Below are 15,836 nucleotides of genomic sequence, written 5' to 3' on the forward strand. Positions count from 1 at the left end.
AACTGTATACTTTAAAAGGGTAAATTTTATGGTATGTGAAATAGATCCCAATGAAGCTGTTATTTTTTAAAAATACAATTATACGTGAACATGGATATCTCAGAGGCCTGCCTGGACTGTGATCCAGTCTGTTCATTCAGAAACTATCACCACTCCATCTTAAACAGGTTTTCCACAAGATTACATATGTAGACGCAATGATATTCTTACCTCTTCTAAATAAATATTATCAAGATCATATGGCGTTCTGACAGACTCCACCATCCAACTCTCAGGTGTGTTCAAATTCAGGGTGAAGAGAGGAGACTGTGGCATATCCAAAAATTTTGCTATTGGACCCTTAGCAAAGCTATTATCTGGAGTGAAAGAAATCTCTGGCTCTAAGACATAACGGTAAAAACTGAAATTTAAAAAAAAATAAAATAAAAAGTGAGTCCTTTTAATACACTCACAGTCCTTAAGTTCACAGGCATCCACACAGGTAACTAATTGGCTTAAAATAAAACAAACTAGATTTGGAAGGGTAACCTCCCAGACTGGGAAAAGTGTTTCCAAAGCCATCTCTTGACCTAATTTATGCCTCCTATGGTTTTCGCAGATGCAAGAGAAGAGCAGGAGGGACAGAATTGAGAGGAGAGATCATTCTTTCTGGTACTGCTAAGGGTGGCTGTTGTTGGAGTCAAAAGATTTCCTGAGCACATGCCTCCCTTCAATGAGAAAAAGTTATTTTTCTCTTGAACACAAAGTCCTAAATGGTGACTGGGTTCTCAGGTGAGCCCTGAAAACACCATACACAGTAGTTTAAACAATTCTCCTATTCAAGGACAATGTAGAAGCTGAGAACCATTTCAAACAGTATTTGAATTCACTTAGAATCTAACTTAAAAAACACGGCACATTTTTACATAAGAAATTTCCCACAAACCCAGCAGATGCTACCCTATTACTACTGCTTTTTATTTAACTTTCTTCATAAATGACCATTCCAAGGTTCAGAAAACATACAGCTAAGCCTGCCCTCCTTCTCTAGATACATGCAAATGAGCCTCAGCAAGCTTCCTCTGACAAATATACTCCAACTTGAAATAACTGCTCCACTTTTAAGATAAAACGGGACAGACAAGTTTCTTTCTGTACCACAGCACATTTTTTTAACTAACTAGGTATATTTAACAGTTATATTGATCCAAATGCTCTAAAATTAAAGAACTACATAATTCCGAGGGAGGGAAGGGAGTGCAGGGGTGGGGGAAGCAGGAAGGCAGGCAGGCAAGCAGGCAGGCCGGCTGGCCCAAGTAACTTGAGTTAATGCCACCTAAATGCTTCCAGACCCACACTAAATTCTTAGAACTTCTGATTAGAGCAGAAATTTAGCAAAACTGAACATTCAGTAAATGATCTTTTCAAACATGAAGTCCACCTAATAAACCCATGATCCTTAACATTCAATACCTGCTTTCAGATTTAGTACCACGTTTTCAATTGATTTCTTCAACAGCTTGTCTTACCTTTTTAAAGGCATGTCAGAAAGTTTAGATTGGCAGTTCATAAACACTCTTAGATTCATGTTGATCAGCTGGGTTAAAACCTAAAAGAGCAAACCAGAGACAAAACCTAAAATTTTCCTACAGAGAAAGGGACTGCTACTTGAGACAAAATATTTACATTTTCTCTTCAGAAACATCACTCTGACACGGAGTTGAGAGAACATCTCTTAATATCTCAAGAAAGACAGAAAGATAATAAAAGCCATAAAATCTGCACTGGAGAAATTTTTGGAAATCCCAACTCTGGCATACAACCTAAATCACACACACGTATCACTTGGCAAAAACATGGCAAGTGGGCTACTGAAAATCACTGCTCCCCCTTGTATGGTGAAGCAACTGATGGATAATGGAGAGTTGTCTACACAAGGAAAATTTTAAAGGTTCATCAGTGCAGTTGTTGTTGTTGTCCAAAAATGTTTATTTAGAACAGGGACAGAAAAGGGCTTAAACTTCATCACCTTTCAGCTAATCCACCTCAAGCAGAACCATGAAGAGACCTAACCACCACTATCCTCCACTCCTGGGCCAGGACCTCATCTATCTACCCACCTCCACTGCAGCCTGACCCTGAGGCAGGCAAGGCCCACACACCCCTGGCCACAGCTGAGGAAAGGGCAAGAGGACAACTTGTCTCTCTGTGAGATAATGGGCTTCTGCCTCTAAGCCTCCAGCCCTTGTGATGTACAGCCCTACTCCAGGGACCCACCCACATCTGGTTGAGGGAAGGTACAAGATACAGGGTAGGCTCCAAGGCTACAAATCTGATGAGAAGGCAACTCATAAAGGCTTGAAGTAGAGTGATCACAAAGAGGAGAGCCCACCCCCGGGCCCCCTGTCCTTGAGCCCCAGCTCTCAGTGTCAGTGGCCTTGGGCCCCCTCCCCTCAAACAGCAGAGTCGCCCTCAGGCCACCCAGCCCCTTTCCCAGGGGTGCCAAGAATAAGTGCTGGACTGTAGGATTCTTTGGTCATCTTTCCACCTTCAGTTGAGCTCTGCTTCCCCCAGTGACTCACCCCAACCCACCCTCAGATGAAACAAAGACACTCAGGGCTTTCCTCCACCTTTCCTGGATCCTCAGGCTGGCTCCCTGACCACAAAGCTGTCCCTAGACCTGAGTCCCAACTCAGGCCTAGGGACATGTTCATATTCACTCCAGGACATGGGATTTCAAAGAATGTTCATATTCACTCCAGGACATGGGAGAACCCCGTTCTCTACTCCCCAGTCCTGCTCAGCATCAGCACTGTAGCCCAGCACCTCCTTACACACACTTACACACACACACACACACACACACACACACCAAGGAGAGAGGCTCAGGGGCAGTTGAATGGACAGTGGTGCCAAGGTCTCATCACACCACGAACTTATTCTTGGCTAGAGAGTATGCATATTTACACACATCCATAAAAATGTTAGCTGATTATACATCAGTAAAACTTCACCTTAAAAAAGAAACACAACTTAAAAAATATATATATAAAAAAAAAAGAAACACAACTGAAAAAAATGTCAAAGCAACTGTCTTTTTGGCAAAGCTCTTAAATTTTCTTAAAATTGTAATATACACATCTACAAGACATGCCACAATTTGAAAAAATGCTAGTTTTAGAAAAGGAAAATAAAAAAGCAAAATTATTTTACCTTTTTAACTCTCATTCATTATAAATCAGAATATGGCATAAATCAATTTAATTAAAAGACACCTTGCTCTAAATAGGACATTTTTAAAAAATTACATGAGGAAACGAACCAAACTTGTACCAACTTTCTAAGGTTATGAGGCTGTTTCCAGAGCCATTACCAATCTTTATGAAGACATTTGCTCTGCCAAGATGCCTTGTAGCATTTTCCAAAGCCCTCTGAAGGTAACTAGGGGAACAATGACACTCTCAGGGAGTCACAGGGCCTGTGACCACTTCAGATAAAGAGATGCGAACTGCCTCTTAGGCTATGCCTACCAAGAGCAATGGGGCAAGTCTCTGTGCTTCTCTGGTGACAGGGTCAATGACAGCCACAACATCAAAGTACGTCTCCCCTTCCTTCGGCCTCATTTTAATTGCACTACAGAGATCAAAAAGACAAAATGTTAATCTGGTGGAAAACAGGAAACAAAGTTAACCTTTTTTATTAAGACCAACATAACCTATCAGCTCTCTCAGCATTTCCAAAAACACTTCGGATCTAGAACAACAAGGCTACATGGTGGTTAATCATGTACTTATGTCTACCTCAAAGTTTGCAAAACCTGCTAATGACTCAAGTTCACTCAAAATGAACAAAAGATGAAAACCAGCTTAAAACTGTATTTAACCAAAACCTGCTAAAAGCTGATATTTGTTTTTGACAATTACAAACATTATGCCAACTTTTATTTCCTGGCAAGAAGGGTATGAGAAGAGAAGAAATAAATGGATTTTTAAAAATAATACAAAGAACATTACAGAAAACTTGTGAGAGAAAAAGGAAATAATCGTAAAACCTCACCATCCCAACCCAACCATGCTGTGGCATTTTTCTCTGTAGACCTTCTCAAATGCCTCTATAAAGAGCAGCTATACCTAAAGAATATTAGCAATTTTATAATTCCTTCCTTCCCCCACCACTTTATCATAATGATTTTTCCATATTGTTACACATCAAATATCCTGAATAAAAAATAATCTTCTATTTACCAAGTGAATCTGCCATGTTTACTTAAGCTACTCCTTATTGTTGGGCATTCAGATGGCTTGCAGCCTGTAAGTAACTTCATACATAGTTTTTTTCATACTTGGAAATTTCTTTAGAGTCGACAAAATCCTAGATATGAGACTGCAGAGTCACTGGATACAAATATTTTTGTGGATAATATGTACTGTCAATCACATTTCCAAAAGAACTGAGTCAATTTTCAAGGACATTAAGTTATACATGTTCTGTCTTCTAAGTAAGTTAAAAATAGCAGCTAAGGGCGCCTGGGTGGCTCAGTTGGTTAAGCGACTGCCTTCGGCTCAGGTCATGATCCTGGAGTCCCAGGATCGAGTCCCACATCGGGCTCCCCGCTCAGCGGGGAGTCTGCTTCTCCCTCTGGCCCTCCCCCTCTCATGTGCTCTCTCTCTCTCTCTCTCAAATAAATAAATAAAATCTTTAAAAAAAAAAAAAATAGCAGCTAAATGTTTAGGTTTCAGGTTGTCCCTCTCCTGTTTCTGAGGAGAATGTACATTTCCCCACCCACAGTTTCCAGCTGCACAGCCTCCCTCCAAAGTCATATTGACTTAGATGACTTAAGAGGAGCAGGAGCCTCCGATATATTCTGAAAAGGGATAAACTTGGAAGGATTTTAAAATATATCCAATTTTCCAAAATCTTAATTGGTCAAATCAATGCCTATCTTTGTTTGCTCTGAACAATGTTTTAATATAGTTCTGGTGCTAACCACTACTGTTCTGTGCAAGAACATTTATCCAGTGAGGGGAAAACAAAAGTGCAAAATAAAATATAACTAACAAAACTGGGTAACTATAGTTTAAATGGGGATGAAGGTTATTTCAAACCTTAAGTGCTTTGGAAATAACCATCAAAATAGCTTTGTGCCTGTTATCAAAGCAGAGGTTTTCAATTTTTGATGAAACTAACAATTCCAGCTGTCAATAATTATTCCAAAATAACATGTTTTTTTTTTTTTTACTCTAATACAGCTGTTTTCAAAGTGTGGCTCCAAATCAGCAGAATCAGCTTCATCTGGAAATTTGTTAGAAACAAAGTGTCAGCCATAACCCAGACTTCCTGAATCAGAAACTCAGGGGGTGGGTCAGGCAATCTGCACTTGAACAAATTCTCTAGGTAAAAGCCGAAGTATGAGAGCCACTGCCCTCAGATAACCTGGACTTCTGTGCTTCTCTAGAATTCCAGAAGGAAAAAGCTCACTAGAGAAGAGCATTATATAAATTCTCACAAAGGGAAGAAGAAGAGAAGTCCCAAAGAGTCCTATAGAGCATAGCATCTGAGTCAGGCATGCCCAGGCCAAAACCTGTGAACCTGGCAGGTCTGGGCAGAGTTCTGTGTGACATGTTAATGTTCTGACCCAGTGTTCTAAGTGATCTGCGAAAGGTATAACCAGAAACTGATCCTCGTTGGCCTTTTAACCACTCTATATCTCTATAACAGAAAAGTAAAACAAAAGCCAAGATTAGAGGAACAGTGGTATGGAAATGGACAACAGTATAAACTAACAATATCATGTGGAAACATATTTGCTGTATTAGAGAAAAGACCAGAGTAAGGCCAAAAGTGACAGACACGGGAACAAGATTTGGGAGTCATACACATTTTCATGAAGTGAGTAGAGCAAACATCAAAGAATACAGTGCTTCCCCAATCTTAAGGTACACAAGCGTGACCTGGGGGGGATCCTGTTACAACATAGATACTGACTCAGAAGGTCTGGTCTGGGGCCGGATATTCTGCATTTCCAACAAGCTCCCGGATGATGCCCCACTGCTGTTCTGTGAGTCACACTTTTAGGGCAAGGATATACATAACCAATAATTCAGACCTTTTTATTTCTCACATAAATAAGAAACGTCTGATTTAAGTATAACGCTCATTTAACTAACACAACCCCAATAAGAATTTCTCTAATTATAATTTGTCTCACAAAAGAATTTGTAATTAGAGCATTTTAATTATATAAGACTCATGGAGAAAATGATATTCTAAAAAGGGAAGAGATTCTGGCTCAGGACTCACTCACTATCTTGGCCATGAAAGGCAAACAGGATAGCAAGCCAATTGGGAAATATGCTTCCTGTGGTAATAACTAGTTGGGTTACTTCCTGAAAGTATACAGTGATGAGAAAATGGGTGCTAATGGGCAAAAAATCCAACTAGGATTAGCAAAGAGCCACAGAAGTCTTCACCCACTGGCGATGTAAGAAGTTAGGACACACAGCCAGTGAGAAAGGAGAGAGTCTCCATTCTAGCTTGGATCATCAGACAGTCTGGTCAAATTTGATCCCCACAAGAACTGGCTGTAAGAAAGCATGGATCAATGAAACTGAAGTCCAATCTACCCCAGACTAATTAAATCAAAATCATAATGGAGCAGGATGCAGGCTTCAATATCTAAAGCCTCTAAGGCACAATCAAGATATATAACCTTGCCTGGCTACATACATCAACTGTAGGGATTCTTCCTAAAGACAACTTAATCTTAAGTCTAATCATGAGGAAACGACCCAGACTATGGGACATTCTACAAGATAAATGGTCTGGACTCTTTAAAAAGTCAGTCATAAAAGACCAAAAAAACCCCCAAAGAACAAAAAACACAAGGAACTGTTCTAGATTTAAGGAGACTAAAAAAGACACACAACAAAGAACTGCAACATGTGATCTGGACTAAATCAAAGAACACAACAGTTTTCAAAGGTCATTACTGGGGCCTTGGAGAAATGTGAATATGGACTGTGTACTACTAAATGTCACTGTATCAAGGTTAAATCTCTGAGATATGCCAACAGTGGAGACACTCCTAGTGCTCAGGAGATACATGCTGGGGAATTCAGGCATGATGTGTAATGATGTCTGCAATGGACCCTCAAATAGTTCAGAAAAAATGTAAGTACATATAAGTTTGTACACAAACATAAATATACATTATATGTACTATACATACATAACACATGCACAAACCCACACACAGACGACAGATAAATGTGGCATAATGTTAACTGGTGAAGCCAGGTTAAAGATATCTGGGTGTTCATTGTAATAATCTTTCAACTATTCTTTAGCTTTGAAACTTTTGAAATAAAAAACTCAAAACCAAAAGGCAAGGACTTTTTCATAATGCTAAACTTATTTTTATTTTATTGAAAACAAAACCGTTTTCAATAAAAGATGAACAATACAAGTGCTCTAACAACCTGTTTATTTTTGAGTATGAGAAAACTACAATTGTTTCATTAAATGCTTTCTGTTTTCTAAAAGGGTACAGTCAGAACTATTTCAGATTTATTTAGAAATAAATGTCAACTTTTATGCAACTGAGATCTGTATATGAATTCGGCATATGAAAATGAGTATATATGAAAACTGTACACTGGACAAATTTTCCATTCCAATAAGAACTTATGTACACACTTCATATGAGGTAAAGGCAACCTTAAGATTTTATTCAAGAATATGCATAAATTCAGTATTAATTCTGTACCTATGTCTGTCTTCAAAAAACTGGTACTCGATTCTTACATCTCCTTTTGGTTGGGCTGACAGGAGAGCATCCACCTTCATTACCAAGTCACTTGCCCTGAAAGACATGGTTGGTAAAAATTTAGCATCTTTAACTGAAGGTTTTTCCAATTATTGCTGAACATAATATAATCAGCCTAAGTACTGAATGCCAACAAGATGGTTTGAAGAACATATGAACTTTATACCAAATGGCAAGAGAAAAACTGGCAATTATATAGTCCACAAAGACTCCACAAAGCGGGGGGTGGTCCAAGAGCACACCACACCAAGCCTATGCCCATGATATGATGGCTTCAAGTCATGGGAACACCTCCTGACCTGCATCAGGGAAGTGTTTCATAGGCCAGAACAAAGGGCATCACTAAAAAGCCACTGAGGTAGGAGGAAACCTCTTTATCTGTAGCCTCGTTATTGGTTGAGATGAAAAAAGATTCCTTCCCCTATCACACAAGACTTGGCAAAGGAACTCTCTGGCAGCTATCAAGGTCAATACATCACTAAGACATGCATCTTAAACTCTGCAGCATGAGGGTATATGAAAGAGATGAAGAGAAAAACCATAAGAACTTTTAAATTTTGTATCTTCCAACTTATTCACCAAAGAACACTATCAAAAGAATGAAAATGCAACCCATGGAATGAAAGAAAATATTTGCATATCATCTATCTATAAGAGATTGATACCCAGAGTATTTACATATTTACATGGAACTCCTATAGCTCAATAATAAAAAACAATTAAAAATGTGCAAAGTAGGGGCACCTGGCTGGCTCAGTCGGTGGAGCGTGCGACTCTTGATCTCGGGGTTGTGAGTTCCAGCCCCACTCTGGGTGAAGTGATTACTTAAAAAAAAAAATGTGCAAAGCACTGGGAAGATATTTTCCCAAAGATATACAGATGACTAATTAGCACGTAAAGAGCTGTCAACATCACTAATCATTAGGGAAGTGCAAATCAAACCACAAAGAAATACAACTTCACACCCATTAGGGTGGGTTATTACCAAAAAAAAAACAAACAAAAAATAAAAAATAAAAACAAAGAAAAAACCACCACCAGAAAATAACAAGTACTGAAAAAGATGTGGCGAAATTAGAACCCTTATGCATTACCGATGGGAAATAAAATGGTGTGATCTCTGTGGAAAAACATACGATGGTTCCTCAAAAAATTAAACACAAAAATACACCTTTCAACTATATTCATTTGATATAAAACCATGTGTATATGACTTATGGGCTCTAGTTATATAGCAGGTACATGGACCAATTAATAATTCATTTTCTTCCACTGGGAAATAACTCATTAAAATACATTAGTTAGGGGCGCCTGGGTGGCTCAGTCAGTTAAGCGTCTGCCTTCAGCTCAGGTCATGATCCCAGGGTCCTGGGACTGAGCCCCACATCAGGCTCCCTGCTCAGTGGAGAGCCTGCTTCTCCCTCTCCCTCTGCTGCTCCCGCTGCTTGTGCGCTCGCTCTCTCTCAAATAAATGAATAAAATCTTGAAAAAAAAATACATTAGCGGGGCGCCTGGGTGGCTCAGTTGGTTAAGCGACTGCCTTCGGCTCAGGTCATGATCCTGGAGTCCCTGGATCGAGTCCCGCATCGGGCTCCCTGCTCGGCAGGGAGTCTGCTTCTCCCTCTGACCCTCCCCCCTCTCATGTGCTTGCTCTCTCTCATTCTCTCTCTCTCAAATAAATAAATAAAATCTTTAAAAAAAAAAATACATTAGCTAATAATAACACTGAAAGAATTAAAATAAAAATTAAAAACCAACAATAACCAAATCATCACCTTTGGAGGTTGCAAGAGAAACAACTCATTATTCTATACTAGTAAATAAAGGAAAAGAAGCATTTAACCTGGCTTTCCTTTCATGGACAAAATAAAACAGATAAGGGAAAGTATCTCTTTTTTTTTTTTTAAAGATTTTATTTATTTATTTGACAGACAGAAACCCACAGCGAGAGAGGGAACACAAGCAGGGGGAGCGGGAGAGGGAGAAGCAGGCTACCTGCTGAGCAGAGAGCCCGATGCGGGGCTAGATCCCAGGACCCTGGGATCATGACCTGAGCCAAAGGCAGACGCTTAACGACTGAGCCACCCAGGCGCCCAAGGGAAAGTATCTCTTTACAAGAGTATCCCAAGATAACAAGAACAAAAACAAAAACTCACCCCTCTAGTTTTGCATATGTTTGAAATTTTCCACAACCAAAAAAATAAAATGGAAAGACCTAATTCAGTTCTTTAAATAAATTAACTTGTTTCAACAGAAGCAAAAATAAACACCTGAACTGAAAAGCATTATCATATGTTCAAACTGGAAATAAAACACCATGAAATAGGTAGCATGAGGGAAGTTCAACTAACACAGTACCTATGACATGCACTAATTAATTTCTTCCATGGGAAAACTTACACATCTTCTTCTACCCGAAGCTGTTGAATATGGGATTTGATTTTCTGTCCTGAAGTTTTTAAGATGATATTTTCTAGGAGGTGGAAATCGTCCTGATTAAAGAGTTCACTGTCCTCCAGTGGCCCAATGATCTGTGAAGAACAGGGTGGTCAGTGCTAGAATCACAGCTGGAAAGAAGCCCTCTGCTGTCCTCAGGCTACCTTACAAACCTAATCACTTTAAAGACCCAAGACATGTATACATTGAATATCAATGAAAAAGGTAAAAACAGAATCCAAATCAACTCATCCAATTATGTATTTACTTATCAATTCCTCAACTACAGAGGGCAGACCTGTATACTTCACAATATTTTTATAGTAAGCAACTCTGAAGTAGAACAAAATAGTCACATAGTTTCATTAATTCTCGCCGAATATAAAAAAAAACAGAGCCAAACCAGAGATGCAGTGTAGCGAATGACAGACAGCAGAGATTTCACCCCCAGTGCTAAGAGATTAAAGTTTGGTATATCCCCCCCAGTCTCATGTCCCTGGCTGCATATATGTATGAAATAGTCTAACCCTGCGCCAATGAAGTTGACAGAGACTACACAACTATGAACACAGTCCCCATAGGGGATGAATACTTCGTGTATCAAAGCCTTATCAACTTATTCTCTGAGAGACATCACACTCTCACTGCCACCGTACATGTGGCAGGACATAATTATACAGCAGGAAGGTTTTACACAAGGATGCTTGTGAAAAGCAAACCTCCTTTGAAATAAGGGTGCAGAAATTATCATCAGCACTGCATAAGCCCCAATCCCCTTTGGAAAGAGTGGCTCTGTTTGAAGAGTTTACTAGCTTTGGACAACACTGCCAACCCTGTTCACTGATCTAATTTGAGGTCAAGTTTGTCTCAGGACAAAATCCTCACCCTTCCATTGCTGATCACTGCCCTCTGTCCCTTCTTCAGCTTCAGAACATCCCTGCAGTACATGGCATGAGACAAAATGAAATCCATTTTGGAAGACTCAAAGACCTCTTTAAAAAGACTGAAATCCATGCCCTAGGAAAGTAATTGTTATTAAGGAAAAGTAATTGTTATTAAGCAAGCCATAAAAATGAATAATCATAATGAATAAATCATAAAATGCTCTTTTAATGGAAAGTCAGAGCTAATTTTAAGAATTAACATTATGATGTCTTAATTCTCCACTCCTCCCATTTTCTCCCACCCTCCCACTTATCAAATAATGCTTATTTCCTGCTCCTATTCTTTTATGTGGTTGCACCATTGGCAAATTATTCTTCATTATACCTTTATTCTGCATTTTAAAATCTTGCTAATTTCAAGCGCCTTTTTTCTAACGGAAATATCAAGTATACTCATCATTTTATAAGAATTTTAAATCTACAAAATAGTCCAAAAGGTAGTAACTTATATAATGAATACATGTGGAGGCTTATATCAGAACACATTAAGAACACATAAGCCTCTAACTCATAAGAAACTTCACAGTTTTTTGCTCTATAACAAATCAAATATTGCCTGTCTTTTAAAAACTATACAAAACAAATGGCTTTGTACTTAAAACATGAATTTATATGAGTCATATCTTAAAACTTTATTTAAAGGTATTAAAAGTGGTAAGGGGAATGTGGCAGAATTGTTATATCTTAGAAAGATTCTTCCAAACTAAGAAAATCCTCTGAAACTCAGTACTAAAATCACAAATCCCAATCATGAACAAGACACATCAGACCATGGGAATGAACTTCTGTGGAAAGTAACCCCATGCAACACACTGAGACTTACCCCGACAGAGAACCCCCCAATGTCAGCTCCTGCAGCCAGGGCCTCTGCGGTCTCCTCCTTGGCCATTTTTGTGATGAAATTCTTAGCAGAGTTGGAGGTCTGTGTTTGGAGAGCTGCCCAGATTGCTCTGGAGATCTGAGTGTTCTTATAACTTATATCTTCACTAGGATTATTGATCATGCTTATTCTAACATTGTTACTGGATTTCTATTTACAAAATGGGAAATAAGAGTTATATGGTAGATGTTTTGAACTTAAAAAGTGGCATTAACATCATCATATTCCATTAAGTAGCAAATACAACCTCTCTTCAAGGTCTTTAGTCCTCTTCTGTATACAGAATAAAATTAAAATGCTATAGCCAGGCTTTCAAACCCCTACATAAACTGGTCCCCAGTCTACCTTTCCAACTTCATTTCTTACCATCCCTGTATATATAGCTCCTTTACAGACCATCAGAGTCCTGTATTTCCCAACACATTTGGTATTATTCTAACACACTCCGTGCTTCATGTTGGCATACAAAACCCCAAGTCCATCCCATCTTTCCTCCCCTCAGTCCCAACCAATCTTCAGGCTTCTATTCAAATACTTCTTTGTTCACATGGCCTTTCCAGATGCCTTGCAAAAAATTAATCTCTCCCTGGGACGCCTGGGTGGCTCAGTCAGTTAAGCGTCTGCCTTTGGCTCAGGTCATGATCCCAGGGTCCTGGGATCGAGTCCCACATTGGGCTCCTTGCTCAGTGGGGAGCCTGCTTCTCTCTGCCTGCTGTTCCCCCTGCTTGTGCGCGCTCTCTCTCTCTCTCATAAATAAATAAATAAATTCTTTAAAAAAAATTAATCTCTCCCTGAGTAAAAAGATAAGAATCCATGTTGGAAAAGTTATCTGGGACCCATAAAACCTTGTGTCATGAACATAAGCAACAAAAGTGCATCCTAATGTGTATCAAAGGATGCATACAAGAATAGTGATAGCAGCATCCTTCAGAATAGCCCCTAACTAGAAAAAAACGCCACAGTCCATCAAAAAGATTAAACAAAGTTTTATACTTTTGTGGTATAGCCATACAATACAATACAGCACAATGAAAAAGAACTAACTACCGCTACTTGTAATATCATGGATAAATCTCAAAAATGTTGAGTAAAGAAGGCAAACATAAATATGTGAAGGGGGGTGATGGAGACACAAGCAGGAGAGGGCTTTCCGGAATTTGATAATTCTGTCTTTCTTGACCTGGGTGTGGTCACCTGGGTGTTCCCTTTGTGACACCATGTATCCTATGATTTGTGCACTTCTTTTGATTCTATATTTTACTTCTTTTTTTTTTTTTTTTAAATTCTCAGGGCACTTGGGTAGTGCAGTAGGTTAAGCATCTGACTCTTGGTTTCAGCTCAGGTCATGATCTCAGGCTTGTGAAATCAAGCCACGCATAGGGCTCCGCTCTCAGCATGGAGTCTGCTTGAGATTCTCTCAACCTCTCCCTGCCCCTCCCTCTAAGATAAATTGAGAAAAAAAATTTTCAATTCTCCCTTCTTGTTCTCCCACTCTACCACCACTCAAGCATTTATAAATTTGAGTTAGAATCTTATCTATGTATCTACTTTCCTTCATCCTGATTTAACTTTGAATTGACTACACCATCTGGTCTACTCCTTTAGACAATTAAAGGCACTTAGCATGTTAGTGAAGTTGAAATCACCTTGATATTTTAGTACTTCAATAAGCCTCCTCAGGACACAGGGTGGCAAGGGGACATGGGAAGGGTATGAAATGTGGATGAAGACTCAATCTGAAACTGCTCAGGAAAAGGAATTGTAACAGCTCATTCTCTGACAATAACACTCTCTAGAGGAGTCCATTTCTTCCCAACCATTCACCACTGCCATTCACTCAAGTTCTACATTTATGTGCTATGTGTATTTCAGACCATCTATATGTGCATCCCTCTGTGTGCCTAGATCTGCTTCTATTATATGAGGACTAAGGTGTCTGCATGGTATTTCCCCCACATCTAGACCTCCTTCAATGAAAAGGCCCTGCCTCCCCCATGCAAATTACAGCATGATCTTCACAGCATCTCTGCAGCAAAACATGAACAGTCACACAATAAAAACTTGTCTATGATAAGGATCTCATTTTTTTTCTCTATAAGAATCTATACTCTTAAATAAAATCAGAACACTGCAGTCTCCCCTCTTTTCTCACTAGTGGGCAGACCTTCGAAGAAACAATGGTCCTTTCCCTCAAGTACTAAAAAAGCAGGACTCCCACTTCCCACCCAGAACAGTAACATCAGCACACAGAATGGAGCTGCAGATACTTGCCTGATGTTTAATAGCATCATACAGTAACTGTCTTCCAGAAGGGCTATCAAAATCCCCAACAATCCAAAAAGTTACAGGCCTAATGAAAGAATCATCTGTAGAAAAACAAAAACAACACAGAGTCAGAGGGAAAAAAGCACATTCTATGTTTCAATATTGTTACTAAGCCAAATAATTTCTGAAAACCATGCAAAAAATAAGAAAATGACAAGTTTAATAAAGATACAAAGCAAAAGTAGTGAAACTTCTATACTAGAATGAAAGCAGAGTAACCTTCCATGTGGCTTAATTACAAACTAGGAACATGCATTTATTAATTCTACTATGGCTCAGGCAACTGTTAGCATATACAATGAAAAAGAGCCTTTGAACATGTGGGTAACATATCACAGTCTTTAATCATATTAATTTGTAATTTTCTGAAATAGAATTCTTCACATTTATACAATTTATACAAATTTTATCTGCATTTGTCAAATTATCTACTGTTACCCACAGGTTCCAGAAATGTCACAATAAAGTGTCAATAAATTTTGAATCACAACATTGCCTGGAACCACATAAGATAATTAAGAAAAGAACCTGAACATTCTGAAGTTTAAAATTACCATAGATTTCCTTGGAGGACATTCCTAGACAGAGGTAAAGGAAAAAGTAGAAGAAAATGTCATTGCTATAATGGATGCCTACCTTAAGAGTCAAAATTTTAAATAATGCCTAATATGATCGATCTTCTCTCTGCTCTGTAGTCCCCTTAGCTGTATAGCACTGTTCCAGGGCCCCTTGGAACCAATTTCTTTGAGGAACCAAATGGAGCAATTGCTTTTATTTACATAGATCTGGGAAGCCAGAAATTCTCCCTAGGACAAGGCTACAGCATGGATAAAAATAGCTGCCTTAAATGACAGTCAGTGCTTTGAAAGGATAGTAAGTATGGCCAGAGGGGGAAAGGATCTGTCTGCCCTTAAACTATCATTTCACACAATTTTAGCCTAAATAACTGACTCCATATTAAAAATCAGTTTTAAAATGTGCACAAGGATTCCTAGAACCAAGTTAATCTTATAAACCCTAAAAAATTTAACTCAGTGTTGTCACTGAAGAGGCAGGTCAAACCAATTTTCAATCCATTAACCCATGTTTACATCATAAATGTTCCCACATTTGAATCATGAAAAAATATTTCATTTCACCTTAATAGCTAATAAATAATATCTAATATAAGAAAACAACATTTGAATTTTCAAAAACTCCACTTTTTGGAGTTTCAAAAACTCCACTTCATAAAGAATTGAATTTTAAACAGGTATTTTCTGGGTTCAAATCATTATAAGAAATAATTAAAAAAAAATGATGAAATCTCTTTCTAGTAGACACTGAAGATTGAATTATTTCTACAAATACTAAAAAATAATTAATAAAAGAAATGAGGAAATCTCTTTCTAGCAGACACTGAAGATTTAAATATTTCTACAAATACTAAAAAAAAAAAAAAAAAAAA

The 15,836-nt window shown here is 38.5% G+C and overlaps 1 protein-coding gene across 1 annotated transcript in view; it reads right to left on the reverse strand.

Annotated features, from left to right (window-relative positions):
- The window catches only part of UGGT1 (UDP-glucose glycoprotein glucosyltransferase 1), a 112,041-nt gene that overhangs the window by 33,770 nt on the left and 62,435 nt on the right, over positions 1–15,836 (reverse strand). Inside the window, exons 21-29 of the mRNA XM_021695812.2 lie at positions 14,944–14,967; positions 14,336–14,430; positions 12,008–12,214; positions 11,126–11,257; positions 10,205–10,335; positions 7,745–7,840; positions 3,510–3,612; positions 1,509–1,588; positions 211–400 (exon numbers count right to left, since the gene is read on the reverse strand). Coding sequence (XP_021551487.1) covers positions 211–400; positions 1,509–1,588; positions 3,510–3,612; positions 7,745–7,840; positions 10,205–10,335; positions 11,126–11,257; positions 12,008–12,214; positions 14,336–14,430; positions 14,944–14,967 — 1,058 coding nt within the window. The remainder of the gene's footprint in view (positions 1–210; positions 401–1,508; positions 1,589–3,509; positions 3,613–7,744; positions 7,841–10,204; positions 10,336–11,125; positions 11,258–12,007; positions 12,215–14,335; positions 14,431–14,943; positions 14,968–15,836) is intronic.

This window comes from Neomonachus schauinslandi, chromosome 3, assembly GCF_002201575.2.
Source record: "Neomonachus schauinslandi chromosome 3, ASM220157v2, whole genome shotgun sequence".
NCBI classification, from domain to species: Eukaryota; Metazoa; Chordata; class Mammalia; order Carnivora; family Phocidae; genus Neomonachus; species Neomonachus schauinslandi.